The sequence below is a fragment of the Netta rufina genome, assembly GCF_964035555.1.
Source record: "Netta rufina genome assembly, chromosome: 14".
Lineage (NCBI taxonomy): Eukaryota > Metazoa > Chordata > Aves > Anseriformes > Anatidae > Netta > Netta rufina.
Window position 1 is genome coordinate 7,508,924 of NC_140137.1, and position 26,976 is coordinate 7,535,899.

At 44.6% G+C, this 26,976-nt stretch overlaps 1 protein-coding gene across 5 annotated transcripts in view; it reads right to left on the reverse strand.

Moving 5' to 3' along the window:
- FBXW11 (F-box and WD repeat domain containing 11) overlaps positions 1–26,976 on the reverse strand; it is a 72,534-nt gene that overhangs the window by 23,840 nt on the left and 21,718 nt on the right. For all 5 annotated transcript variants that reach the window (XM_084295137.1, XM_084295139.1, XM_084295136.1 and 2 more), the window contains 4 exons: positions 14,333–14,395; positions 13,003–13,228; positions 1,633–1,819; positions 1,015–1,105 (listed from right to left, as the gene is read on the reverse strand). In XM_084295137.1, the coding sequence (XP_084151263.1) occupies positions 1,015–1,105; positions 1,633–1,819; positions 13,003–13,228; positions 14,333–14,395 (567 nt within the window). The remainder of the gene's footprint in view (positions 1–1,014; positions 1,106–1,632; positions 1,820–13,002; positions 13,229–14,332; positions 14,396–26,976) is intronic.

The following is a 26,976-nucleotide window of genomic DNA, read 5'->3' on the forward strand; positions in this document are numbered from 1 at the left end:
TGAGCACCTCCAGGGATGGGACATCCAGCCTGAGCCAGAGCCTCACTGCCCTCTGAGTGAGAAATTTCCTCCTAACATCTCATCTAAATCTCCCCTCTGAATTTAAAACTGTTTCCCCTTGTCCTGTCGCGAGCAAAAAGTTGCTCCCCCAAAGCAGAATGATTCCATTAGTTCACATCTGCCTTAACCATCAAAACATGTGTTTCCCCACTAATGAGTCTCAGATCAAAATTTTGTGTCTGTCACATGGTTGAAATACATTACAGTCTGTGGTACAACCTAAGAGTTCTGCAGTGTGTACACAGCACCCTGAGCAAGATTTCAATTTTCTGCTGGTAGGCAGGATACCCAGATGATCCTGATCTATCAGGACGTTTTAGAAGAGCGAGCCCAACTTTGTTATCCTTCAGTGAGACAAACAACTTTGTTTTTAAATCAAAAGATCAGTCACTTCTACAATCTCCCTACCACTGGTAGCCCTACTGAGTTTATTATTGTAGGGCTCATTTTTCTCATCATATCACTAGAGCCAGGAAAAAAGACTCCCATAAACTGCAGAAAAATGTATTTGTCTCAGTGACAGCTTTAGAAATAACAAGTTACTAGACCAGCTACACTTTAAGTAACTGGTGTTTACAGTGCTAACAGTGATCACTTATTAAGAACAACCACTATATTAAAACATTCAGAAATACATGGAATTGTCTTGGAGTAGTAAAGTTTCCTAAAACTGGCATTTTATTAAAATCCACAGCCCCAAGGGAATTCCAAACTATTTAGAACCCAAAAGGTCAGTGTTAACACTGAAAGCTTTGAAGTGACACATTAACGTCTGTACTGCAGTGATGAGATGATGAGGGAATTTTTCACGTTTTCTGAAGAGCCAGAGCTCACACAGCGGTAGTGATGCCAATGCACACGATTTGCTTCATTGCTCTAACATGCAACATCTTTGAGACATTAACTGTATGAAACATTATTTCTGCTGCAGATATTACGTATCAGAAAACATACCTCTATATCCTGTATTATCTTTGGGTATAAGGACCTGTAAAATGAATTTGGGGGGCCATCTGTTGGTCTGTTTTTAAACAGGTACTGATCCCTAGAAAGAACCAGAAACATTTTTCGATTTACCACAAAGAAGCCAAGCTGTAAAGGAATTCAAAATCCACATGTAACAAAAACTTATGACACATTCTCACAGAATATTTGTAATCATTTTTAGTATTGAAATTACAGCCCCTGTGACTTTACAGCCTGACAGCTGTATGTGAAAAGAAACAGGTGTTTTCCTTAGGGTTTCCCAAATTAGGGTTCTCTGCTTTGTAAGGCTTTTAAGCCAGCAGGGTGTCCTCCTCTTGCATAGCTCCTTACTCCATGCCTTGCATTTTCTTAGGCACACCACTAGAGAGCACAGAAAAACAGGTTTCTAAAGCAAAACACCTCCTATCTTCAGAAACTTGTAAAGGGTAAGGACTGCATATAAACTCGTGAACTAACTCGTAAAGGATAAGGACTGCAGAGATACTCAATTACTATACACTTACTTTTTGGCGGAGCTCATGATTAGGTAAATTCATCAAGGAGAGCACTGTAAAAGGTGAATTCAGTTATTGTCCAGGTACTTACCAACCCCTTCGTTCTGACAGTCCCTTCCATAGCGGATCTGTGCGTACCATTCTTTCAATCAATTTTTTCCATAGCATTCCCTCAGAGATGACTCTCTGCCATTCCTTACATACCAGCTCTGCTGCACAGAGTGATCTGGCATCAAGATAGGAAAGGATGTTTTCTGCTATGTGATCTAAGCCTTGCTCTACAAAGAAATAAAGGCAATCAAAACGTCAATCACTTCACAGTAAACTACTACACAAGTTTTGCAGTACATTCAGAGAAAGCTAACACAGCTTTATTTCAGGCACTGGAGCAACACGGTTATTAAATTACCATACACAGAAGCACCAGTTATGAATCAACCCCAACAGGTACACCAAAATACCCAACTCTTCAGTCCTTTCCTGGTACAGTCTGATTGGTCCCATCTTCGCTGACCAGGAACGAGCACACACCACAGTTCAGCACAGCACAGCAGCAGCAAGCATTCGGCTGCCTGGAGCACAGAACTGTGGATGTTTTGAGCATGTAACGTGTTGGGCTTCGTGGTCCAAGCGGCAGATACTCCTCAAGATCCTTTAACTCTGTACTGCTACATGGTAAACTGTTGACTCTTTCTACTCCCTTACACATAACACCAGATAATTCAGCTCAGCAGAAGATGGGACTCTACAGGACCAAATGCAGACATCTCCAGGAGAAGCATTAGCAGACTGAAAAAAAACAATGTTTTCTTGCACTTTTAAATACAACAGGGTCCTTGTTTTGAACTCTTTCTATGATGTACATGTGACAAATGCACTCCTCACTTTTGTTCAGATCTTGGTATGCCACAGACACCATGCCCTGTACCCTGGTTAAGGAGAAGTCAATGACAACGAATTAGACAGTAATTCCTTCACTGGACATGGTTATACTGATTCTTGGCTTACTGTCACTGGACTCCATGCTTAGAAAAATTATCACTGAATGACTTACACCATTAGCTGACTTATGTTCCTCTATAGCTAGAGAAAAATCCAAGGATAATTGTTTGTGACACAACTTGGAGTAAGTCCCACGGTAACATTCAATGCAGCATTTATTTTTCATCCAGTCACTGTGATTGCTTCCAGTGTAAGAATCCACTAAGAAACCTCAGGATCATCACCAGGAGTCAAGGAACTCTGAAATAATGGCAGGTGATGGCTCCGCTTCTGTATAGTCCAAAATAAACTCAGTGTACCTTCAAAGATTTCCAGTGTGTATAAAATAGCCAGGTATTATCTTAGCTTTAAATCTTCACCTGCTGCTCTCCCAGCCTCGGGGCACGCCACCTTTTTGGGCAAAGGAGCGAGGTACAAGCTTGCTTGCTTCAGATTTCACCATGCAGGCTTCACTGGGTCAAAGGAGGAGTTTGGCCACGTGCACAACTGCACTCCTAACTGAAACACGGCTGCTCCAATGTGCACCCTCTGGCCATACGGAGGTGGCACAGAACCACCACCTACCTGCGGGTTTCTCCTGCCCTAATGGCACAGGCAGCACAATGCAGGGCCGTTGGGCAGGTAGCAATGGTTGCCCCAGCAGCCCCCAGCAAGCTGGGCAAACACTGGCATGAAGGCTGAAGATCCCAACCACCAGAAGCAGCTTCTTAGCCCCAAGGACCCTTTTACACCATGGTGGGGACAGACTGCCATACAAAATGTGCTCTGCTCCCCAGCAGTAGTACAGCTGCACCAGAACTGGGTCCTGCCCATCCATCCAGGTGCACGTAAGGCAACAGGCTGAAGTGTCCCATGTCATAAATGTTACCTGGTACTTGCTGAAAAGCTGTAGGGACTTACGCTGGTGGAAGGAAAAGCACCTCCATAAAGATGATGAATCCATACGCTGCCACCTCAGATCTGTCAAGGCCCAGAACAAGTGGCACGCTGCATGCAGCTGCTTGTGGTCTCTGCTAGACCTTACCCACCCCATTGAGTGTGTTAGATTTTAAAAGTCTAATTGTAGTTGAATGAAACGCATACATGGAAATCACTTAGATAAAGTATTTGCACCAATTATAAACTAGCAAACTTCTCTTGTCCATATCCCAGCTATGGTGTCACTGGCCCCCAAGAAACCACCAGCAGGTCCGTAACATCGCCCAGAAACCTGCAGCTTTGCTTTCCCCAGAACTCCAACCAGAAATCTATCAGAATAACTTCATTTTCACATATAACTTTTGCCAGTTGGCCAACCTTATAAAAAAAAAAGTATTTGAAGCAAGAGATGACCTTTTTAATTTTCCACTCTACCTCATGATACCCTACTTTAGGCTTCAAATAGTCAAAAAAAAAAAAAAAAATCAAAGAAACTACTGTTGGCTTTTGTAAAGAATTAACACAGCCTGTTCATACAGTCCTCCACTACTCTGGATGTAAGCACAGCCTTTGTAAACCTGAGCAGCAACAGAAAGAGACCAGCACATGTGGCTTTAGAGCACTTGGTCGGGTCTTCTAGGTAACTCAGCTACAAAAAGGCTCTAAGAATGACACAGGCTCCTTCAAAGTAAACTGGGTTTGTACAAGTTTTTCAATGACAGTCCTAATAACAGATTCAGCTAGCTGACATATAGCAAGGTCCAAGCAACCAGCACGTTTCAAACCCAGCCACTGGTGAATTAGCAAACCCACTCCTACCAGTCAGACAGCTCGCAGCAGCTGGGAGCTGCGCCACCTCCTCCTGCAGGTTGAGGAAACCACCAGAGCACTCACATACATTGTACGTGTGCTCTTCGGTCTGCCCCAGCCCAGGCTTGCCAGTAAATGTCAACATGAGGACTCGAAACACCCTTTTCTTGGAATATATTTCAGTTACTGTGATGGGAAAACACTGTGAAGGTTTTTCAGGGCAATAAAATCACTTCATCTCGAGGCCGTTTTCCAGAGTTAAAAACGTGGATCACTGGCTGTTGTGCAGATGAGCCACCTCACTGTACAGTGGCTGGATAAAAATCAAGCAAGCAGGTCTGCTTAGTAAGCAGCTCCCCGAGGCTGAAGGTTATGGGTGTGAGTGATGAGCAGGGCACACACGTGCTTTAACAGAAGCCTATCCAGCGGTTACTTTGCACATAAACACAGAATTGTCACATTCAGGAGCACAGGATCAGCCTGTGCAGAGGTAGCAACTGCCTGGTATGGCTCTAATCCCACAACAGTTATCTACTTACTCTCCCCACACCCAGTGCAGGACACTGAAAAGGAAGAGGCCAATTTTCTATGTGAAGTGTTGTAGGTCCCAAAGCCAATGGTGCAGAGGACACAGCAATTAAGCAGCGTAACAGCAAAATCCATCAGTAGAGCAGGACGCTGAGGTTTGTGTGCAAATTAAGAGTTTAGGGCTCCCATTTCACCGCACTTTTACTTTCAGTAGCCCTCATAAAACACCCATGTGTACAGCTCCCTCCTCAGGCTACCAGCGGGTGCTTCCACTGTCCCCGCAGCAGGGTGCAGGGCTAGAGGTGTCGGTGATTTGCTCACACAAGGATCTGCCGGCAGTCATCAGCTACTGAGAGACCGAGAAATGCTAAGAAATTATAGAACTTAGCCAGTTCAGTTTGTCCAGTTTCAGACTACCATGTTTCAAGCTTGGTAAGTAAATTTAAAGGTGAGTGATTGCTAGGTTCAGAAGATGTTACAAGTACAGAAGTTGGCTACAGCCACATCAGCAGATCCAGTTATTTTAACACCGACATCAACACTTTCTGTAAAGCACAGGAGAAAGATGAGAGCACTGGCTTTCAGCTCCCAGCTGCCCCAGATACAGGGATGCCGGCCTCTCTCTTCCACGCCAAAGGCATTTCTAAGCAGCTGCAGCACGGCAGAGCAGAGCCACGCAAGGCTAGCCTTTTCAGATGACCTTAATTCCTCTTTGTTAGAAGGATAAAAAAAAGTCACTCCAGCTATGTCTGGAGTCCCAACAAGCCATTAGCACATGACACACTGATGACAGGCAAACGGTCCATCACCTGCACCTTTAAGGCGTGAAATTCTTTACTCGGGCACCTGAAAGATTGCAGGTGGATGAACCAAAACCATGCAAGGTTCACCGAATAAACTAGCCGGACAGCCAAGCGAAGGGCTGTCCCTAGCACATGCACTTTGCTCAAACCAGGGCTATTTATCTCTGGGCATCACAAAGGTGGGAGAGCAGGATCCGTGCCGAACATACTGGATGCTTTTCCAATCCTGAAGTAATCCAAAGTGTAATTTCACCTGACTGGCATAACTTAATAAAAAAAACTACATGTGCATATGAACATTCTTTGGGAAATTTAATGGTTATTTGCTAAAAACATTTAAGCAAACCATACCTCCGGACTTCTTCCAACCACATACTTAAGAAGAAAGTTATGGGACAAAGCATCCAGCTAGCAATCTCTGAAGTGAAAAGATCACAAACACGCCAGATGCAAAGACACAATTCCCAAGGGAGCCAATGACAGATCAACGTGAGATGTTCAGGGAATGCCCACACGCAGTAACAGTACCATAAAGGTTTATCAGTTACTGCCATCTCCTGGCAGCAAGCTAAACAATTACCCCTCCAAACCAGGAAGAGTTCCAAGGAGCTGTAAAGGTACCTACCAGTCACCAACCCAGTAACAAAGCTGCACTGCAAAGCATCCTCTGAGCTCCACAGATGCATGCTTCCCCTGGCTCCTACTCTAACACACCTTGGTCACCTTTCAGAAAACACCGACCAGGTCTAGATCTGCTCAGGAGTGGAAGTGAGATGCCCATCGGTTAGCAAGGCAGCTTCACTTGTTTCTCAACAGCAGGCAAGTGTTCTAGAATCAAGCATAAATACTGCAGGAGTTGCACCTGCAGCATACAGCACATTCCTGTGTCAGAAATCCACATTTCCCATTTGCAATCCCTTTGTGTGAGAATTCATGTCATTTAGGCAGTTTCAGAAGAGTTTGATTTAGATTGTTATTCCGAAATGACAAGAGGATCTGGATCACAGACATGACAGCAGACAGCAAACACCATGGCTTGCTTTCCACCCTAACACCTTTTAGTGTGAGGCAAATACAAGCTTGCAGCCCATGGCTTTGTGATTCCCTGTTTAGAAATAAATGTGATGCTCGAGTAATATGGTGTGCGTATTCATCAGCTTATTGAGTCCAGTTGCTTTCAGTTTTCTTCTCCTCGTGAAACGTCGTTTTCTCAAAAAGATGGTTCTCCAGATTAAAGGCAGTTGTGCAGAGCTGATTAAGAAAAGTGACACATGACAAAGCAGAAGTCTTGTACAGTCATTCAGTCTTCAAACAGCTGCATTTGGAAGGGCAGTAATGGTCCTTCAAAAAACAGTTGCAAAAACTTAGATCCAAACCCACCCAAGCTGCAAGTCCAGACACGCAATCAAACGAAGCAGACAGGAGCATCCTCATTGAGTACTGAAAAACCATTTTTACTCTGCTACTTTCAGTTGCAGAGCTCTCTAGCAGTCAGTAAAATCAGGCATTATGACGGCACGCTGGAGAAGCTGCCCGGCAGGGTGAATGACCAACAGCTTCTCCAAAACCCGAGTCTTTCTTGGAGGGACCATACGCTGTCCTTTATTTGCTGTCCACAGACATCACGAAGCACAGGAGAAGAGCTGGTGAACCTGTGAGGAGGTGCCAGAGCCGCTAATCCCACCTGCGGGCAGAGACACAGCAGGTGCCAGCAGACAGCCGGGCCCAGGCCCCTCTTCCAACATCAGGGAGCACTGCGGCAGCGGGCACTGGGCTGTCCTGGGCAGCTTTACACAGTGCACAACCCAGAAGAATGAGGCCAAGACCTTCTCAAAATTCAATTTAATAAAGATTGTTTCACTGCAACACACCAAGCATTTAGAGACAGGGCTGGAAGGTGGTTTCTGAGGAGAGTAAGTTGCCAAATAAACCTAAAATACGTGACAAGTCTTCTTTCCTGAGACGACTCTTGTTTTTACAGGTTAGGAACGCTGTTGAGAAGATTCAGGCCTGGCTGCCCCTCAGCAAATGGATGCTTCATGGAACAGCGAGGCCTCGAGTCTGGAGAGCCTAAAAGCGAGTGCCATGTGCTTGGCCTGTTTGGGCTCGCTTTACAAACCCAAAACTTTGCAGTGTTGTGTGTGGTGCAAGCCTAGTACTGGGTACTCATTTTCCATTGAGCTAAACTAAGGTTTATTAAAAGCTAGAAGCTACCACAGCTTCTAACAGTGATAATGTATCTACAGACCCGTACCGACCCGTGGCTGTGCACTCTGAACACACACACACACACACACACGCATGCACGTACACCCTGCATTATGAAGCCCATATTTCATCAAGTTTTAAGGATCAACAGCAAATTACTGGGTAGAAACCCTCCATTAACAGATTCATAATTCTTACAATTGTGTATGACACTGCTAAGAGTTAAAATAGGTTTTGAAATGTCAGAAACAGGCATTTTCTGCTGTTAAAATACAGCAGTATTCTCCTCTATGGATATGCAGAGCCTTGAAAGCTGCACACTGAGCACAAACATCAGTGCTGCACCACCAAGCCCACCCTTACAAGTTTTAGTACTTGGAAAGATGTACAGATGTACACTGCTCACATCAAAACCACATCAACTGAAATACTTATCCCGAGGAGCAGCAGGAACTGGTTCAATGCGCTGCTGCTTCGATGGGCCTATTGTGATTACTTCAGACAAGATTCAGTTTAAGACACATTACAGTCTGAAGTGGCTACAATAACTATTTTACATTAAAACTAAGTATTCACCAACTTTTAAAAACCATTTCTGAAACAGGTACTAAAACCTGTAAATTTTCATTAGCAAAATGCACCCAGCATTTACTGGTACCCTTATCAAACAAAGGAAAACATTCCTCCCAACTCTTCTGCCTCTTCCAGAGCTTTTGCAGTTTTATAGAAAATGGTGAAAAATTACAGCTGTTGCTGATTATAGGTACCAGATGAAGGTTTGGTTGAATTTCAATAATAAATTAAAACAATTAAAATCCACGGGGATTTCAAAGCTCAATGTGTAAATATCACTTTGTATGAAAATGAAACCCAAATGTGGGATGTCAACTCCATAAAACTGACTAACATCAGATCCTAAGCAGTCACTTAGATCATACAACTGCACAGATTTTTATTATTTTAGAGACATTTCAGAAGAGTCCTGGCAGGGTTTGCCTTGCCTGATACAACGTGCGGTTCTCCTACAGCTGTAACACACACAACGTGTGAGAGGGGCTCGTTCCTAATCGTGGGTGACAAGGTTGTGCTCGAGGGTCAACCTGTTTAAGGAAAGGGCACAATTTGGATGAGCCCATGCAAGGAATATTAAGATTAACATGTTAAATATAATTAAAAGACTCAAGAGCACAGTGGTTATTCTTGCAATTACACTGCCCGTTACACCCCGCTGCGGGGAGCGGTGGTGGCCGACCCAGAGGATCAACAAATGCAGGCTTCTGAGTGACCTGGAGCCCATAAAGGCAGATCAACAGTATCTGCAGGGGCTGATGCTTGTGATTAGCAGTAAAGGAAGGAGCCCAACCACAGCCCAGCTTGTAAGGAGCGAGCCTGCAGACTAAACATTGTGCCACAGCTTGCAGCAAAGCGTACCCAAATTATCACTTTTTCCACTGAAGCAAAGGGAAGCCAGATACCACAGACATTTTCCATTTATCTTGTGTTCTCACAGGTGTAAAAGTCAGCGGGGACAGCAGCATGCAAGAACTATTTCAGTTTAAAACAGGAATTTGATTTCTTTAAGACAAGTGGAGCTACCTTTTAAAACGTAGTACCTCATTTATGTTTGATGTGATGCTAGCCTAACACGGGACTGGCTTCATTTCAACCACACCAGATTAAGTTCTTGCGTAATTTTATCCAGAGACACCACGTGTTCAAACCCAGTTTTCCTTGTGCCTGACGTTAAGCAAAGAATTATCCGTCTCCCTACTTCTGCTTTCACCAAAACTCACACGCCCTGCTGCACCTCGAGAAGTAATGAACGGAGACCAGCAATGCAGAGCTTGCATTTAGATACTAAGGACAAAAGTGCGTAGTTATTCTCTGCAAACACATTTCAGGCATGAAAATCTGGTGCCTGCACACACAGCAGCTCCCTGCTCAGCAATTGGAGCACAGAAGTTATGAAACCTTTGCTCCTATCAGGCATTTGGGGCAAGTGGATTTTCTACCACATGTAACTCTGAGAAACAGCAGCCATCGAGTGTCACGAGGAAATCTTGGGGGCTTTGTGATCTCCTGGGTGCAATTCAGTAAGTTTAATAAGTTATTTTTGCAGAGTGTCATAGGTAGTGCTAAGCATAAGCAAAATGAAACATGGAACATTTGATGGGGGAAAGCTTTGAAAAAATAAAGTTGTCTCCATTGGATAACAAAAAACCCAACCATCTCCCTCCAAAACTGCTGAAGAGCTGTCCCTGGAAAAAGGAGAGGTTCAAAGATCAAAAATATTCCTTTGTTTGTAAGAAAGAAGGAACCTGTAGTCAAGAACTGAGTTTAGAATCACAACAAAGTCACTTTAAGCCCAATAGGAGATTTACAGTTGAAAAAATTAAGTCACTTGTTTCTCCAGAGGTACCCAGACATGGCTGAAAGGTGATAAAGCATACAAATTAAGCAGGAAAACAGGTTAAGAAGTTTTTGTGGGCTTTTGTTTTTTTTGTGTGTGTGTTTTTTTTTTTGCCAGTTATTCATGGTTAGGTCATCTTCAATCAAGAGAGAATTACTGCTGGACACCAGGTCTACCCTTGAGTACACGTGTCCCAGCTGTGGAGGACACCATAAAAGCCACTTGGGGCACACACATGTACAGTAGAATCCAACACACTTTATACAAATCTGTACAGTTTTATTATATATGTGTTTTTGTATATTTTTTCACTTTTCTAAAGCAGAACCTCTTCAACGTTACGCGAAGCACAACCTGCAAAATTGACTCATAATTATTGCTCAGCTGCAGCAGGTGTCCAGCTGAGTTCAGACAGCTTTTTGCAACGAGCTGCTGTGTGCACTGAATATGCTGCTGAATATTATGGAAAATATTTGTTGTCTTAATCCAGAAATGGATGCAACTAAATTTCAGCTGGCTAAAGGGCAATTAATGAAGTTCTATAATCAACCTTTTCAGAAAAAGGCATCTGTTCAAGCAGGAAAGGTGGCTTCTGTAATCCACGTCGTAACCAAGCAACTTAAAATTTTTATGTTTTGATACTCGGGTAGGAGACATTTGAACCTGTTACAAAATTTCCGTATCATTTCTTTCCATGTACAGACCGGTATTTAATACATAAGGCAACCAACTACCAAAATAGCTTGTTGCTTAAAACAAAAGTGACTGGGTGGTTGTAACATCACCCAAAGAAGGGCACAGCAGGCCATCCCCACAGCCAGGAAAACCTTCCAGTAACTAGGGAGGAGTAGCAGCTTTAAAACATTACCCTTAAAAAAAAGTTGATTATAAGAAATGAGAAAAGTTCCCAGTATTTACATCTTCAAAATAATTAAAATTGTAAACAAATATGTATTTGTTATATATATAGATGCAATAAAAATAACTGTCACCTTATGAATCTCCCAAAGATTTCTTAGGAATACCAATCTAATACAAAAGAACTGAGCAACTCCACGATACCTACTCTGAGGTGTAAAATAAAGGCAAACAAAACAACATTACAGTTGAAGCTCATACTTGCACATGGTGGCCATGACGGTACGTTTCACTTTATTTTAAGTTACATCTCAGATATTCCCCTAAAGAAATCAACATTCAATATGAAGAGAGAAGCAAGCTGGAAGAAGCATCCATGCTACCTATATCTACATCTCTCCCTTCAAAATGAGGAACATGGTTTTATGTGTGTGGCTGGATAAGCTAAATCTTCTATGAAATAACTTCTGTGAGATAGAGATGTGGGGGATAAGGCTGCTTCCTTCCTTTCATAGCCTCTATTCATGCAGTAAAGCTTTTTTTTTTTTTTTTTAAATAAAACAGTGACATGGAATCTCACATGTGCTCTGTGTCCTAACCTCTATTCCTTGTTCCCCTACTTCACCCCTCCAACTCCTACTTCACCCCTCCAACTACTGTGAATTTCATTTCAATCATACTTGACAGATAAGCCAAAATCCCATCACCACCTACAAAAGCTGAACTCCTCAATTTTCTGTTTTATATAGCAGCACTACAGAGGACAGAAGCCCACAGCATCCAAGCTAAGACAACCGCAATATTAAAAACCAACACTGCAGTGTTCTGTCACCATACACCAGAAAAGACCACACACAAGACTACCAAAGCACACCAGTGGCTAGAAAAAAGCTTCAAAGTTCGCATGGGACCAGCCTCTGAAAGGACCTTGCCTGTCCCTGTGCTCAAATTACCAGCTTCCAGTCCTTTTCCATTTCTATCACCACCTCATCCACTCTGCTCACTGCTGTGGCCCGGCATTCCTGGGATAACACCCACAGACCACTGACTGCAGGAGTGAATCTGCGCTATTCTACTGCATGTGGCAAACAGAACATTTTGTCCACTTATTTGATGCTTACTTCCCACTCTGAGAACAACGTCGACACATTTACCTCCCAAAGAGTGATTTTGAATTATTTTCCCTATCAGAAGAAATCCAAGGATGCAGCAATCAATTCCTTTTAGAAGATAATGGAAAATATACACCTTTCCAGGAGATTAAAAACTGAAGATGCTACATGTCTAGTTATTACTGCTCCATATTTCTTGAAGAAATTAACATTTTAGGCATAAGAACATATTTTACAGTCAAGTTATTGATGAAGGTTTACACTGATCTGTGGCAGAAGAGGTTCTGAGCAACTGAAGAAAGGAAAGGACTACACATTAAAAGTCCACAATCATTTTTGCTTGAGTTGTTAACAAGTTCAGACATACTACATTCATTTATCTAAGCAGGCAGCTTTTCATTCAAGATTTGGGAAACTCAGGACGAAACTACAATGATATAAAGACTTCTCAAATGAAAACCACTTCTGTAGTATTTTGCACACCTAGGGGAGTCACATGAAAGCAAGCTAGACCAGAGCTTCCATGCACACTCTACAACAGTTCAGATCCAATTTAAACACAAATGGTTCTTCATGATATGCTACTCAAACTCCTTTTACACGGAACAACACTGGCATCCAGTGGCCAATTCAATTAATCACAGAAGTGAATGACTTCAGCTGCCCTCCTGCACTTCTTTTGACTAGGAGTCATCACATCCTTTAGAGGAGACAATCTAAGTCTGGAGGACATTCAGAAAAGTTTGCAAACGCCCCAAGTATTAGAAAAGTGTACATATAAATGCACTTCTTGTGAAACGGATGTTAATTACCTGGTAACGCAGTGATGAAGTCCCGTTGTAACATGGGCTTCAAGTAAGAGTTAATATGTCCATGCTGATAGTGACACATTCGTGAAATAAGGTGTTCCACAAATTCAACTTGATCTGATTCAGACCACTGGTCAAAATATTTAATACACAAGTCTTTTTCCTTTTCGTAATTTCCTTCCGATGGTCTTTTTCTCGAGACAATCACAGATGAAGTTCCATTACTTATCTGTTTTTAGAAAAGAAATACAAATACGTAAATATGAGTAAGAATACGAACAGCATTATAAGAACTCTCTCCAGGAAGAAAACGGGAGAGGACACAGAAATATTCAACAAAACTGAGCTTTAAAACATCATTAAAGATATAAGCTATGCCTTGTACATCTCATCTTTCAGACATAAAGCCGAGCAAAAGGCCCTTGCTCATAATTTGAAGTTATTTGCTGTGCTAAAAGACTTAAAATGGTAAGAGGTAAGAGAATTCAACAGCAAGGAACGTAATTCATTTTAGAACAAACTTTTCCAGACTAAACCAGTGGTTTCTACTGCACATGGCAGTTGGCCTCAGCTGCACACTGCAGTTTGCCTCCAGAGATGATTTACACAGGCAGTTACAGCACCACACATGCAGATACACACAAAAGCTGGCTGTCACTTCTCTAATACAAAAAAAATCAAGACCCCCATACTGGTGTTGCACTGTTTGCCCACAAACAAAGCCCAAGAATTACATGATGTCAAGCAGCAATGCTTGTTTTATTTTTGAAAAACAGCTCATGTCAATGTTTGGGACATCCACATAAAATATAATTAAAATCCTTGGAGCTTGAGCTACAAATAAGGATGTTACAGAAGAACACCCCAGGATTTGCTACTTTATCAGCAAAAAGAATCAAACATTCAAGCCAAGCTCTTCTAATCCCTTCACGAGACCAAAAGGGCTCCTGGTGAAGGATCACCAGCTCTCCTAAATATTGCAAAGCAAATTGGTTTTTTCCTCCCTGCTATGTGAAGGTGTTGAACTCTTCCTTTTCAATGACAGTCACCTGCTCTAAAGGCTGAGCCACGTTCACAAGTCTCCTTTGAAGCAGGATCACGTGTTTGATTTTCAAGGTCAGCACAAACCACAAAATCTAAGAAGATCTAGTCATTTCTCAAGTATTATTCATTGGTGTCATCCTTCGCTTGAATACTGAGCTAATTTTAGGATGATAGAGTCAACTACATGTAAGGATGATTATGCATCTGCAGCCAAGCATTTGGAAATTTCTCAAAAGCAGGAACATGGAAAAACATGCCAACTCTCCTCCTATGCACGAGCCAGACGTACCTGCCATAGGGTATTTTTCTTTGGAGACTCATCTTCATTCTGATCCTCCATTACTGACGTGTTCTAGAAAAAATGGAATTACTATTTTAATTTTCTGTTTTCCATACTACAGCAATTCCTCGCTGTACAAGCACTATAAAAAAGCAAAGCAATTGGACAGGTAAAATTCATTTTCCCAGTGAATGGAATTATCAAAGATTCCTGGCCACAAAACCTGCGCATTGTAAAAAAAATTCCCCATTTAACTGACACATTTATCAAATTCATTTACTGTCAAGATAATTCCCCAACCCCTCTCGAATTTCCTCTGACAGGTTTTCATGCAGCCTTTCAACACTTTTCTCAGTGGGAAATAAATTCACTTGCATCCTACTCAGGCCAAAGTAATTAAACATGTCAAAGCAATCGACTAGCATTTTCTGCCAAAGCAAAAAATTGCATACATCTAGCTGAAAATAATAACAAAAAAAAAAATCGCTATATGCTGCTTACATGCAACAGAGCATGAATTCTCTCCAGACCTAGCTCAGTGCACGGGGAAGATGGCTCACAGAGCGTTATCTGCAGCCTGGGGTCAGTTTGTGCCCTGGGAGCCCAGCAGCCACCACCCTCCTTCACCCATTCCCCAACATCCCCACCGCCCCTCCTCACCCTCCTCATCTTCCCTTCTGCTCCAGAGGAATGGAGGCGACCATTTCCAGAAACACTCATACACAAGTGTTTCTTTTAGGCATCTCTTCACCTTTGCAAGACCTTGTCTTTTACTCTTACCACCTGCTCCCTCACACAGCACCCCAGTAGCCCCCACCTGGGCGATTGCTCTCGTCCAGCTCCCACCAGTCACCGCTCCCAGACTCCAGCTAACTGGCAGGTGGCTATCATGAAAACCCCAGTGTCATAAAGCAGTGCCTGTATTTTTTTTCAGTCCTCCTTCCCCCTCTATCAGCTGTCCCAGCAGAAAGAGGAACACCACACGCAAGTAAAACACGCAATGAAATAAATCTCACATCTCCTTCTCTGATAGTGAGAAGAGTCTCTCTCCATCACCGATAATGGGTGGGCTCCTTCACAACTACATTCCCAATTCACAACACTGTGTCACATCAAAAATATGTTTGTCACCTCATCTCCTCCTCTTTCTCTTATTAGGAACACACCAAAATCAGCAAACTTGAGAAGAATTAACAGCATTATTCCTTGGACAAGCCTCGCTCCGCCACTTGACTGCGGTTTCCGAGGTTTTCCTTGAGCCCTTCTCTGCCTTGCAGTGAGGTACGAGAAGCACGCGTCACGCAGACGAGACCTCATTAGGAGAACTACATCCCCTGGGTGATGGGAAAGCTGTGGCCCACCTGGCTCCGACACACAGCAGGGCCAAATACACGGCTGGTGGGAAACCCAATGCTGGTTGTTGATACTCTCATTGAGAGTATCAACCCTTAACACTTCCCAGTAACACACATGGCCTGGGGCTGTGCATCCAGCAGAAATCCCACAGGACACCAACCGATCCTTCCTTTGGTAGGTCACGGTGAGGCACTGCTCTTGTGTTCTGCTGCTTCTCCATGGGGAAACATCTCAGAGCTCACTTAGCTTTTTGTGGGATGGAGCCTAAGAAGAGCGTCCTCGACGCGATGCCTTTCCTTCTGGGAGCACGCAACAAAGCTAGAGCAGAGCTTACAGTGAGAATGAACGATGGCCAGGTGGATGCTGTCCTGTTGCCTGGAAGAAGCAATCAGACAACTCTAATCTGCCTTGTCCATCCCCAGCACTCGTCAGAAGAAGAATTTCAAAATCCCTACCAGCTGGTGGCACGGGTCCTCGCTTGGCAAGGCCTCCAGCTCTGAGGCAAGAGGGAGGCAGGCATGGGCAAGCCCAGCTCCCATTACACTGCTCCCTACCCCTCGACACACAGCCACCATGCCGCCGCCTCCTCAGCCTCCCTGAGCAGCTGTAAGGTGGCTTTGATGCTGACTGCACCCCATTCCCCTCCCTGCTGCCCCACAGCATCGAGAGCAGTGCAAACAGCGAGCTCCCAGCCCAGGGCTGCCCTGTGCTCATGGGCTCGGACAAACAGGCAGGTCCCCATGGCCATAAGAGCCTCTCCCAGTGGAAGCTCAGCTTCTAAATACTGTCAATTAAGCCTGCTTCTAAGTTCATTTTTCTTCCCCAGAAATTCTTGTTAAGTTACTCATAGCTCTTGCAAAAGTAGAATGATATTTCAAGCCAGCTGTCATTCCTTAATTAGTCAGCCTGGAATAAGCACTCTCCATCCATCCCCTACCAGGAAAGGCGGCAGCAGCAATGTGCTATCAGCGGGTCTCAGCACAGAAATGTTGCTCCTGCCCCATGGTTGTACTCAGCTGAATGAAGGTACACCAAGAGCAGCCCGTCTCCATTTTCACCAACAGCAAAGCCAGCAATGGGAGGCAGGTTCAGGAATTATTCCACAAGCTGCAGCATTTTAACAGCCCGTTTCCTGAAGACGTGCTGCCTGTGGGCTTCCTCCAGCTCTGCAAGAATTTCGGCCTTCCTTGAGCCTTCCTGCTCCACAAACACCTCACGTCCTTGGGATTTCCACCCTTCTGTGAGATGCAGGTGGACACGGCCAGCAGGTTCACAAGTTACGTGGGGAGAAAGAGGGACGGAGGAGCAGCAGGTACACCAAGCTCGTTTCCTCAGGAGGACTGATTCCGCCAAGCTTCCGAAGTCAGAACGATCACATATTACAAAACTTCCTAAATCAGTGTCAACTGAGATCCTGAGATACCTGTCAGCAGCTCAAACCCTGTTGCCTTTCCAGGTTGCCAGCTCCGCAGACGTATGGCTGCACGGCGCTAGGTGCACAAGCGCCGAAGTTGTGCTGTAGGCGAACAGCACCCAGCCTGCAAGGAGCTCTCACCCATGAAATACAGGAAAAAAGCCGCACCTTGTGTGTTCTCCTGCAGAAATTTAACCGGCCTGCACTGCCTGCCCAGATTTCTGCCAGATTTGGGTTAGCTACAGGCAGCTGGAGCTTGGGTTCGCTCCTGGAGATGGGAGTGCCTTCAGACACCTAATTGACTCCGGAGAGCAGCAGCACGGCGCAGCTTTGTTCTTTAACCCAGTTTTAGTTCTGGTATCGACAGAGCAATTACTGAAGTGATGGCAGTAATCCTGGGAACTGGGACAAGACACAATTAGCCGGAGTAGTACCCAGCAAGGCAGATAACACTGCTAAGACTCTTCAGCAAGAAAACCTTGCCTACCAAAGGATGGACTCGCAGCTTTGGACAAACAAGACAGGAGCTGGGCTACACTGAAAAAGGAAAAGCTGCCTTCAAGTGTTATGTTTTCAGCCATGAGGAAATGGAAAGTGATAGAGAGACTGCAAGAAGTTTCATTCCCCACCCCCAGGTTACATCAGTTTTTATAATCTGAGCTCAAGTCTAAACTAAGTCTTTAAAGATCTCATTGTTTACCAAGTTACCCCTCACTGGAAAAGATAATCAGGAACCAGCAGTTAAAATCACAATATGACCAAAGCTGATCAAAACAGCTCCAGCTAACCAGGCTCTGATTTCCTTTAGCAAATCATGCCTACAGCTGACTTTACAGAAGCTGAAGAAACGTAAGAGGTACATACTTGGGTATCTGGAAGCACAGGAGGTCCAGCTGGCGGCTGCAGGCTCAGGCTGCCTGCTGAAACCAGCTCTGCCAGCAGCAGGGCTGCGCTGCCGAAGGTACTAATTACACAGCTCCCAGAGGAGGAGAGGAATCCACCGTCCGCTCTGGCAACTGGACCACGCCGGGGAGGGGATTAGGCAGAAAAGCAGGGAACCAGCTTTACCATCTGAACGCAACGAGTATGTGCCTCTCGTGGGTTCTTGCTTTTAATATAGCCAGAGATCCCCAAATGGTCTAAAGTGCTTTAAAGGCACGCAAGTCCCTCCTTGGGAAGTCATGGTCACTATTTCCTAATCCAGGGACCTGTTAAACAGCGGTTGTTAACAACGTCTTGGTCCTTGGTCAGGGATAGGAACATTTTTTCTTCTTTTAACTACTGAGAGGCTCTCGGTAAAACATCCTGTAGCACAGACACAAACAGAGCCGGGGAACCGCTAATCTAAACCACACAAAATGTGAACCAGTATCAAGGACAAAATCTCTTTCTTATCACATCCCTGCAAATCTGCAGATACTCTTCTGCAGAGAAATGCACAAATGCTGTGGTGGCTCCAAATTGCAGGTCAGAAATAGGTGGCCATGGAAAAAAAGAGTTTATACGAACAACTGCAAGGACTCGTAACCTCAAAAAATTCCCTGCAAACAGAGCCATGGGCTATATAGGGAGAAAGGATGAAAAAAGATTCCTGTATTCACGAAGTTAGCATAAAATATTAGGGGCAGTTACTCAAATTGGGGCAACAAAGATGCTAGGTTCAAAGAGGAGAGGGCACCAGCACCAAGGTACCCCAGCTACAGGTTTAACCTCGATGAGTGCTCCCGCACCACGTTTCTCTGCTAAGTCTGTAACAGGATAGAAATATAAATTTATTACTTTTAATTTAGTGAGATAATCAAGCCATACCTTTATGAAAATAGCCCCTTAAGAAAAAAAAGTAGAAAACGCAGCTCTTGTCCAAATAACTTCCCATATCACGTTTCTGATGGTAGAGAAAACTCTCAATCCGCTGGCCACCATCACCATAAAGCACTTCAAAGACAAAGCTCTAAGGTTCGTGGAGTTCAACTTGAAGGGTTTTGACTGAATTGAAAGTTAATTCTGCTGATTATGGTCATATCTATATTCGGCATCTGCATTAACAATTGCTTGTTTCAGCTTAAATTAAAGTGTTTACATAAGCATCGGGTATCTGCAGAAATCGAGCTCAGCACCCTCCAGCTCTTACCTAGCTAGCTGCTCTCCCAGTTGCCAGGTTTATTTTAGCATCGTTATTGCTAGAAGTCCAACCAAAAATATACTGGAAATACTAAGAGAGTCTACCAAGACCTAACAGCTGAAGGCAAAATTAGCAGAAAACCCTCGGACTGCAAATAAAGCGCCGGTTTTACTTAGCCTCTGACTAACCACCAGAACGCGTGCAGGAAGATTCGGTACCAGAGATACTTCAAACACAAACTGGATAACCATCTAAAAACAAACACTAGCTTGACCACGGCTTGCAGGACGACATTTTTAACAGATACCTGATGCTCTTACATAGCCACCTTCACACCTCCCGGGGGCCTCAGTTTTTGGAAGTGTTGCCCTGGTCTGGAAGAGCCCCCAGTAACCACCAGCTCCTGTCTCTGCCCAGAAAATCTCAAGTCATTATTCATTTAAATGCTCTAGAACAGTTATTTTGCAGGCTTGAAAGGAGAGAAGCAGGTCTTAAATACTACGTGTCAAGCAGGTTATCCCGTTTGATCATGAATGCTCTTTTGACTGGCAATTGGCACCGCTGCTTAACTCTGGTTCTAAAGCAGCAGCCTTTTTGCCTTCCCTCTGCAAAGTTAATCTGTTCATCGTCAGAAAATGTAGAACTCTTAACATTTAGCACCTCTGGCCTAACATGACGTTAATCTCAGAAGTCAACGTGGGCTGTGTTCACCGAGGACTAAGCTACATCATTTGTTTTTAAAACTAAATTCCATTGAGACAAGCAGAAGTTCAGGATAACTATTCGGATCCAACCCCACAAAACACTACACAAGGGCTCTGGGGCGATCCCCAAACTCCTGGGGATGCCGTGTCCTTCCCATGGGCAGGCAGCGGGGTCTGGAGCTGTCCCACAGAGCCGCTCATCTGGCAACTCGCACCCCAACCCGCAAGGCACAACCGCTGAAGAACTGCAAAGGCAAAGCACCGCGCTGCCTCCTAAGACTTCAGGAAGAGTGTAATACAGGTCGTCATAAAGATTAATATAAAAACGTGGTTTACTGATTGAATTAGCAGGCAGTTTAGGTTGTAACAAGAAGAAAGCTGCTCCTCTTGTTCAAATTACCAGCTGTTTTCCAGCGTGCGTGCATTTTCACTCAGGGAATGGATCCTACAAGAAAAAGCAAAATTACTGCATTCCCGAGAGACGCGCAGGGTTTGCAGCAGCAGGTGGAAGTTCTACAATTAGACAGGGAGGATGCTTTTGATCTGGCAGACAATTAAGTTGTCCATCCCCAGCTTTTTTATTTAAATATGAAATAGGTTTGTACTTCTTCGGGAGGGCTTACCTCAGCAGGGACCGCAGGGCTGTGTCTGAACCGCTCCTTGCACAACCGCTCCCAACGCACCCTGCGCTCCTCGACTGCTGGGTGTCAGGACTCAGTGACCAAAACCTGCCCGTACCCATCCCGCCCCAACGTGCTGGACTTACGGGGACAAGGAGCAGGGACCTGGGGGATTCAGTGATGGGATCAGGCAGCCCTCACCACGCTAAGTGCCCAGCCACAAGGCCGCAAAGCTCGTGCAGGGCACGAGCTCTTCTCTGTGGGCAAAGGTGCTGAGCCCTCAGCAAGTGTAAATGTCCATCGAGCAGTTTCACACAGAATCAGTGAACTAAAAGAATAGAAAATGGTAATGGAAATGGAAATCCTCACCTGCTGGATTAAGCTATGCAGCTCTAGACCATGAACACTCCAAAAGAAATTCCTCTGCGCATACTCATTTGAACGGTGAAACGTTCACTTCAGAGCTATTAGAAATAAGGCTGTGACTAACTAGCTGTACAAAGGTACACATGCTAGGGGCAAGACACGAATTTCTTTTCTCCTTTTCCCCCTTCTTTTTTCTTTTTGAAGTCATCTCAAGCTCTCAGCTAGAACACAATGACTGGCTTTGCCCTAACAATATTGCTCACGGCTCATCCAATTCCTTCTTCCCCCCAGACCACCACCAAGCTCTAGAACTGGAGCCCGCTGCACTTCGAATCCTACTGCAGCACCAAGCCAGTTTTCCTTCCACACGGTTAGGACTCCAGGGAAACTTTGCCTCGTGTCATCTCTAAAGGAACTTGCTCGAACTCCCGAAGAAATGCAACACATTTTCTGCAGCACGGGCACTAGTCCCACACTGTGCGTTTATTCAGACCACTGGCATCTACACAACTGACCCAAAACAACTGTGGTTTGTTAGGCATTTAGGAGGATTAGATAAGCCAAACTTACTCTTTTTGTATAATCAAGCAGTAAGTAGCATTTACTATCTGAGAAACCATCTCGATACTTGCGGAAGAGCCCCCTAGCTTTTATGCCCTAAGTAAAGCTGTTATTTCCTATTAAAAACAACAAAACCATCACAAATGGAAACTCGACAAGAAAACGCTGGCTTCAGCCCATCCTGCCTTTTCTCCCTTCCAGAGCAGAGGCAAAGAAACCCCCCAAGATCCACTCATCTGTACCCGTGGCCCAAGCTGTAGAAGGGGAACACAGCATTTAGGAGCCTGCTTGAACAAGCCCACCAGAGCCTGGGAAGGGCTGTGCTGGGCACTCTGTCCCCGCAGCACACCGCTTCCCCAGGAGCACCACAAGCTAAGTACGGAGCTCAGGGCCAGCCCCCAGCCCCTACAAACCAGGTCTGAGAGCGCATCAGCACCATGTGCACATCCCTGGGCAGGGGAGACCAAGCCCCAGCCGCCCTGCTCCACACTGCACCCATGGGTGAACACGGCAGAGCACACAGCCCACCATGCCCTAACACAACTGTCCCTATTCAAAGTTTTTTCAGATTAATGGTAGGATGAGGAGCATCTCGGAGCACATTTCAGATGAAGCTGGCAATCGGGGCATCGTTAGCTGGTTTCAGATTCATCGAAAATAAACTAGCCTCTGTTAAGATTAAATATATTTGTAACTTGGCTGCCCAGTGCAAAGTTAAAATACTTCTGGGGTTATTCCTAGATTCCCAGAGGGAATTTAGGCTTGGATTTCTGCTGCTGGTTCCATGTGAAAGCAGCTCTGTCCAAATTTAGTTACCTCACCGCGCCAGGCAGCAGACGAAGATGACTCCCAGCACGAAGGTGCCTGAGCTGCGGGACCAAGAACTGGACGTTAAGGGGCATCGGGAAGAACATAGCTGGTTACAAAGACGCAGATCAATAAAGATCAAAAAAAAATAATTCTTAAAGACCCGATCCATTCTTCTCCCATGCCCAGCACCACTGAATACAGGCACCGGTTGGTGCTCATAGCCTTTTCTGTCCCTAGGATCCGGAGAAGCTCTCTGCGAGCTGTCAGCCCTCAATGAAAACGAGCTGGAAGGAGGCAGATGAGCCGTGGACACCCGCTGCCAGCTCACAGAAAGCGGCGAATGACACGCGGAGCTGAAGAGTAGTTTAAAAACAGGCAACTCCAAACCACTGCAAGTCCCCAGCATCAAATTCACTCTCATTGGAAGAACTTCAACCACATTTTGAAGTGGTTTCAATCTTATTTTTTTTGTATGAGTTTACTGAAGAACACTGAGGAGCCTGAAACAATACCATGACAGAACACACGGCCTCAGCACCCTCAGTTGTCTTTTGCAAATCGAAGGGTGGGAGGAAACAAATTCGCACACAGTAACTACAGAAAAAGAAGCCACCAGAATTAAATATGCAATAAGAAGTCCATTTGTTTCCTCCAAAGATGTATGGCAGTGAATTTCAGATTTGGCAACTAATGAAGCAATACTCAATCCATGAAATCCTAATCACTAAGCGTTTGAAACACCATTTTTTTGCTTATTCCCCATTTCAGTGTGTTTTTGTAATCACACGTAATACAAGCAACCAAAAGCCTTGAGAAAACCTTCTATTAAGAACAGGCCGCAGACTAACTCCAGCTAAAGAAAGAAGCCTTCAAGTAATAAAGGAGATTAAAAAAAGAATACTCAAATTATTTTTTTTGCAAGTATCCACTCAGCCTTGCCTGGGGTTAGCCAGACACCCTACATTCAAGTGATGATTTTATCTAGGTATTAAAAGGAATGTGCAATTGCCTAATTTAGGTTTCACATGATTTACATAATGGATGCGTAATGCTCCTGACCTCTGAAGGCCAGCGCCACTTCTCCCTGCAACTGCAAGGCACAGTTCATTAAGAGAAAAGGCCGATCACTGAGCCAGAAAAGGGTTTGAGAGCGGGGAGGAGGGTTGCCTAACGTCTCAGGTTCCCCTTTTGGGAGGATTATTTTTAATCCATCACATCAGTGATTCACTTCACGTTACAGCACACCCAGCGAGGTGAGCTGTTGCAACGGGCAGCAGCCCCAAGCGGCAGCGCCGCCGCCGAAACCAGCACGTTGTGCAACGAAGCCTGGGAGGCAACGCTGTGACCGCTGGGCCAGCACGCATCTCCTTACTTGCTGAAGACATTCGGGTTCGATGGCACCTCTGTAGGAAAACTGCTTGGTGCCTCTTTTACTTCTGAGCAAAAAGAGAGCACCATCCAACATGCCAGCTATGGATTTCACCTCCTGGTTTGGAACCCAAAAGGGCTTTTGCTTCCAGCTCGCCGCACTGAAGGATAACGTTGGGGTTAACACGGCTTATGGAGAATTTAATAGATACTTCAGGTTAACATAAAGTGTCTCTACAGGCATTTACGAGCATCAGGCATCCTGCATTTTTGCTATTTAGACACTGAATTTGAAGGCATTTGGCCCAGTCCTCACTTTTTCTCCCCAGACACACACTTGTATACATGCTCAAGACTTTCAGACCACATTTGCTCTATCAAACTGAGCCTAAGTGTCCAGAACTGTACCTGGATTACTATAAGATTATAGTGAATAGTTTTTGGTGTTATGTCTTGAATAAATCCTCTAGCTCAAATATCTTCAAAAGCTTAACAGACAGTACCGTGATTTTCCAAAGCGAGTCCCTGCGTGCATTCAAGTTCTGCAGTCAGGCGCACTATTCTCAAGATACCTTCACTAAACCCTTGCTCAAGTGATTTTGCAAACTAGACATTTAACTACGAGCTACAGAATATCATATAAGGAGAGGATTTTAAAGCCCACTGTCATTTGTTCGTTGGTTTTTAAATACTTAGATCTTTTAACATATGTTATATTTACCTCCTCATTGAATGCTGGCCCTAGCACATTTGGTGCCGTGATAGCCACCAAATATCAGTTACAACAAGCAGGTTTCTTGACAAGAATTTTTCAATTGCAAGTCTCTAATAGAACAGCTCAAGTGTCCACAGACACAAAGGATGTTTGCATCCATATACTTGAAGTCTATTAAAAAAAAAAAAAGAGTGGAAGAGATGCCAAAAAAAAAAAAAAAAAAGGCTTCTTCAATAAGTGTAGTTCAAACCATTCCTGGTGAAATTATTAAGCCAGGTTTTGGCTTAATAATTGTATCAAAGTATGGGTCGACTTGAAGTACATTAAAAGCATTTAAGAATTCAAAAGGAAAGTGTTCAGCTTCAACAGGTAAAAATCCCTAATTGCCAGCCCAATGCCATCGAACAGAGTTTGGTACTTACAAAGTTAGTGAAAAAGTGGGATTAAAACCACCGGTATTTCTCTAGGGCAAGAGAGTCGACAAAAACTTTTGAAGTTTTTGTTAAAACCACCCTGTGCAAAGCAGCAAGAGACCATTCTGGGCCACAAAGTTGTGCCTTCTCAGAGTGGAGGCTTGCAACCAAGACTACTCTGCCACAGAAATATTATGCAAAGCAGTACAAGGTTTTGGTTTTAGTTCCTTCTTTCTCTGCTACACCACATCTTCCGTACCTGACAGCTGGGTATTTGTGAGATTTGCTCCGTCCTGTTATGGGGTTTGTAGACAGCCATCAAATCCTTGACTTTGACAGCTCCTTTGATTTATTCAGATGCTATTGCCAATTTAAAGAATCATAAAACCCACACCACGCATGTGAAAACTTTCCTGTGCCAAGCCTTGAAGACCTCCAGACCAGATTGTGAGACAAAAATGAAGGAGACCCAGAGAATCCTGATGTCCTGCCTGCTAACACAGAAAGAATGAATGAATGTCCTTACAATGACCAGTCTCACCAAGACCAGTACTACGTCGACCTGTAAAATCATTGCTAACGCTGTGTCAAGCGTGCGGCTCAGTTCTTCACGAGCAAGGGATCTGATCCTCCTGCCCGTGACGCCTCCGACAAGAAGTCTGCCAGTGTTGCATGAAGTTCCTGTATTAATTCAATTGCCACCTTAGCAAGAAATATTTGCATGTTTTGCCCCGTTTCCTTGAAAATTCTTTGAAGTGCGACAGAGCAAATATCTCCCAGGAAGAGGACTGCATCAAAGGTACCTGGAACTGTCTGCCTCGAGTTTCCTCTTCCCCCTCTCAAGAAAGATTTCACTCTCTCCCAGCGTAAGCACGGCATTATTAGAAGGCGGGTTGAAGAGCAAGGCAGTTTACTTAGCAAATTTCTTTGCACCATAACAGGGGCAGACAGCAAAAACACCCACGTCCTTTCCAAAGGAGGCTGAGAAAGCCTGCACACGGAGGTGGGTTAACTCCAGCCCTGCGCTCCACGATGCGGTCCTTCTGCAGATGCAACGTAAGAGGTATCAGGAATAACAGCTCTGGCCCACTCCTTGTGAAGTGTATCAGGCTTACTGTGACTGTGTTAGCTTTTCTGAGGAGCACAAATTTATGCTAGAAATGATGCTTATCTGTTGCAGAGATAAGCTGTGGCTCGGGATTTGCTGAAGCAAGGTCTAACATCTCGTGTTGATGCATGAATCCATGGCTGAGAAACGTGCTTGCCTCTTTAGGGACACATCCTTCCCAGGCTGAGAAGACCGGGATCTCCAAACAGTGCAACAGAGAAACACCAGCAAAAGGTAGGTTAGGAAGTGAATAAGGGCTGGATCTCTAAGCTCACACGATTTTCCCTACATTTACAGGTCTCTTGTGCAGCAGACTGCAGCTTACTGAGCGCAAAAGGGAATTGAAGAATTCCCACTTGCTTCTGATCTCCATCAGTTTTCTATCATAAAAATTATGGATTAAGATGACCAATTTTGGAACACTGACAGCTCCTGTAAAGAAACCAAAGATGAGAGAAGTGCCCACCAATTAAAGAGCCATAGGTAAAGTAACTCCAAAAGCTGTTTAGAAAGCAACACGGGCTCCTGAAGGACTCGCTCTGCTGTCCAAGCAAGCCTGAGGCTCACAGATCCTTAGCACGCTCTAAAAAGGGCTGAAAAGAATAAAAATGCCCTCTTCTGTATTTGGAAGAAAGCAAACAAGGCAGGGGAGATGCGGGACCCCAGCTGACAGATCCCCGGTCCGTACACCAGCCCTGTGACACCAGGAGATGCTGTGCCTCCCTCAGGGACACTGCAGAGGACAAGCTCTGGTTCGTAGCTCCATACCAGGTCACCGGCTAATGCTCATGGTGATCTGGCAAGTAACCACTCTTCTGCTTGAAAACACACACCAAGAGTTGACCCAATAAAGAGAAGGTCTCTCTGAGCCCCCGTGGAAACGTAGGCTTCCTCAGCAAGTAGTCATAAAACTGGAGTACTCAGATGCACAAGGAATGACCGAGAAGTGCTTATCCCAATGCTTCCCTTCAGAGAGTAAACCTCTCCTCACACCCCCCATCTCTGCCTTTTACACAGACTTATCCCATTGGGAAGACCACGCCTGGAGCCCCAGGCCCAATTTTGGGGACCCCCCGTACCAGAGCAGCCGGGCCGG